The sequence below is a fragment of the Dendropsophus ebraccatus genome, unplaced genomic scaffold, assembly GCF_027789765.1.
Source record: "Dendropsophus ebraccatus isolate aDenEbr1 unplaced genomic scaffold, aDenEbr1.pat pat_scaffold_879_ctg1, whole genome shotgun sequence".
NCBI lineage: Eukaryota > Metazoa > Chordata > Amphibia > Anura > Hylidae > Dendropsophus > Dendropsophus ebraccatus.
The window spans coordinates 33,798-35,680 of NW_027210479.1; the positions used below are offsets into that span (position 1 = coordinate 33,798).

A 1,883-nucleotide genomic window follows, 5' to 3' on the forward strand; every position below is an offset into this window, starting at 1 on the left:
AGGATTCACAGCTTACTGCCTAGCACTGCTCTATAATGTCCACCATGCTGCTTCTCCTTCTTAGGGTGTGCTATACAGTTATATCCTGGATATCCTAGGTGCAGCCATCTATAGTAGAGGTTTCTGTGCATGCACGTGGTGGCGGAGGTTCTCTTTCTCCATTGTAAATCTATATGTTACAGCATGAAGCCATCATTGGTTTTCTTGTGTTTTATTCCAGCATTGATCGTGCCCTACTGGTGTCTCTTATGTTTCCACGTCCATAGTCCATGTTCTGGGGCTCAGACAATGCTCCTCATCTCTAACACCAGCTCCCACACCCTGTCCTCATTGCTGCTGGCTGGAATCCCCGGGCTAGATCAAGAAGGAGGCTTGTGGACCTCCATCATCTTCTGCATCGTTTATATATTTGCCGTCCTCGGAAACTTCTCCATAAGTTACATAATCTGGGCTGAGAAGAGCCTCCATGGCCCCATGTACTTCTTCCTGGCCATGCTGGCCATCAATGACATCGCCTTCTCCAGCTCCACCGTGCCAAAGATGCTGGGAATCTTCTGGTGGAGCGATGGCCGCATTGATGTTACTTCATGTCTCACCCAGATGTTTTTTGTCCACTTCCTGTCGATGATGGAGTCGGGGATCTTGGTGGCCATGGCATATGACCGGTACATCGCCATCTGTTTCCCCCTTAGATACATGTCTATTCTCACTTATGTTGTTCTGGAAAAAATTGCAGCTTCCATTTTGGTCCGGGCCATTGTCATGGTTGTTCCTATTCCATTCATGGTCGCGCGGTTGCACTATTGTGGTGATGACGTAGTGTTGCACTCGTACTGTGATCACATGGCTGTGGTGAACATGGCTTGTGATGATAAGGAAGCTGACAGTATGTACGGGATCATAGTAGCTCTGTCCATCGTCAGTGGGGACCTGTTGCTCATTGGGTTGTCGTATACGATGATCTTACGGGCCGTATACAAGATGCCATCCAAGGACGCTCGGAAGAAAGCTCTGGGGACGTGCGTCTCCCACATCTGTGTCATTATCATCCTTTATACCCCGGCCCTTTTCTCATTTATTGGCTACAGGTTTGGACAGAACATCCTTCCGCACAACGTCCACATCTTCCTCTCTAATGTTTACATCTTGTTTCCAGCTTTCATGAACCCCCTTATCTATGGGGTGAGGACCAAGCAGGTGCGAGAATGTGTTCTCAAGATGGTGACTCACAATCGGAAGACTCAGAGGCCCAAATAAAGTGCCTTTTGTTGAGTTCAGGGCACCTAAAGGGCGCTTTCTGGTATCGGCTTTGGCCATTGGGGACAATGACTTCCAAGCATAGTAAACCATAGAACAATGGAGATAATGCTGCCCAGTGTACAGTGGTGGTCTACGTGATCTTTTATTGTAGACATCATTGGTGGTACCGAATCACTGAACCTCATCACCACCAGTCGTGGTGGACAAGCCAAGTCCCTTTTCTAGAAACCCTGAGAGGTGACCAAAAAAGATTCTCTATGAGGCTCCTCAGCTTGAAGAGACATGGATGGTGACTCCAGCAATGTGATCTTCTGCCATGTCCCACCATCACTGACTCTCACGGTTCTCCTATAGACGGGCCTGTTTGGCTCTGCTGTGTATTCTAGAATGGGACAAGGGAGAAAGCCGCTGCCAGACTCCTCTAGCGACATCTTATCTCCCCATAACCAAAAGTATCGGACAATCATGAGTCATCAGGAGGATGGCTCTATAATGAGTCAAGAGGATCCCTCTAAATTGAGTTAGAAGGATCCCTCTATAATGAGTCAGGAGGATCCCTCTATAATGAGTCAGGAGGATCCCTCTATAATGAGTCAGGAGGATCCCTCTGTAGTGAGTCAGGA

At 48.0% G+C, this 1,883-nt stretch overlaps 1 protein-coding gene across 1 annotated transcript; it reads left to right on the top strand.

Moving 5' to 3' along the window:
• The first annotated feature begins 288 nt into the window (after nt 1-288).
• LOC138780853 (olfactory receptor 52K1-like) lies at nt 289-1,257 on the top strand. The gene has a single exon (XM_069956738.1). It carries the CDS (start codon nt 289-291, stop codon nt 1,255-1,257), a length of 969 nt encoding a protein of 322 aa, XP_069812839.1.
• Nucleotides 1,258-1,883: the final 626 nt, after the last annotated feature.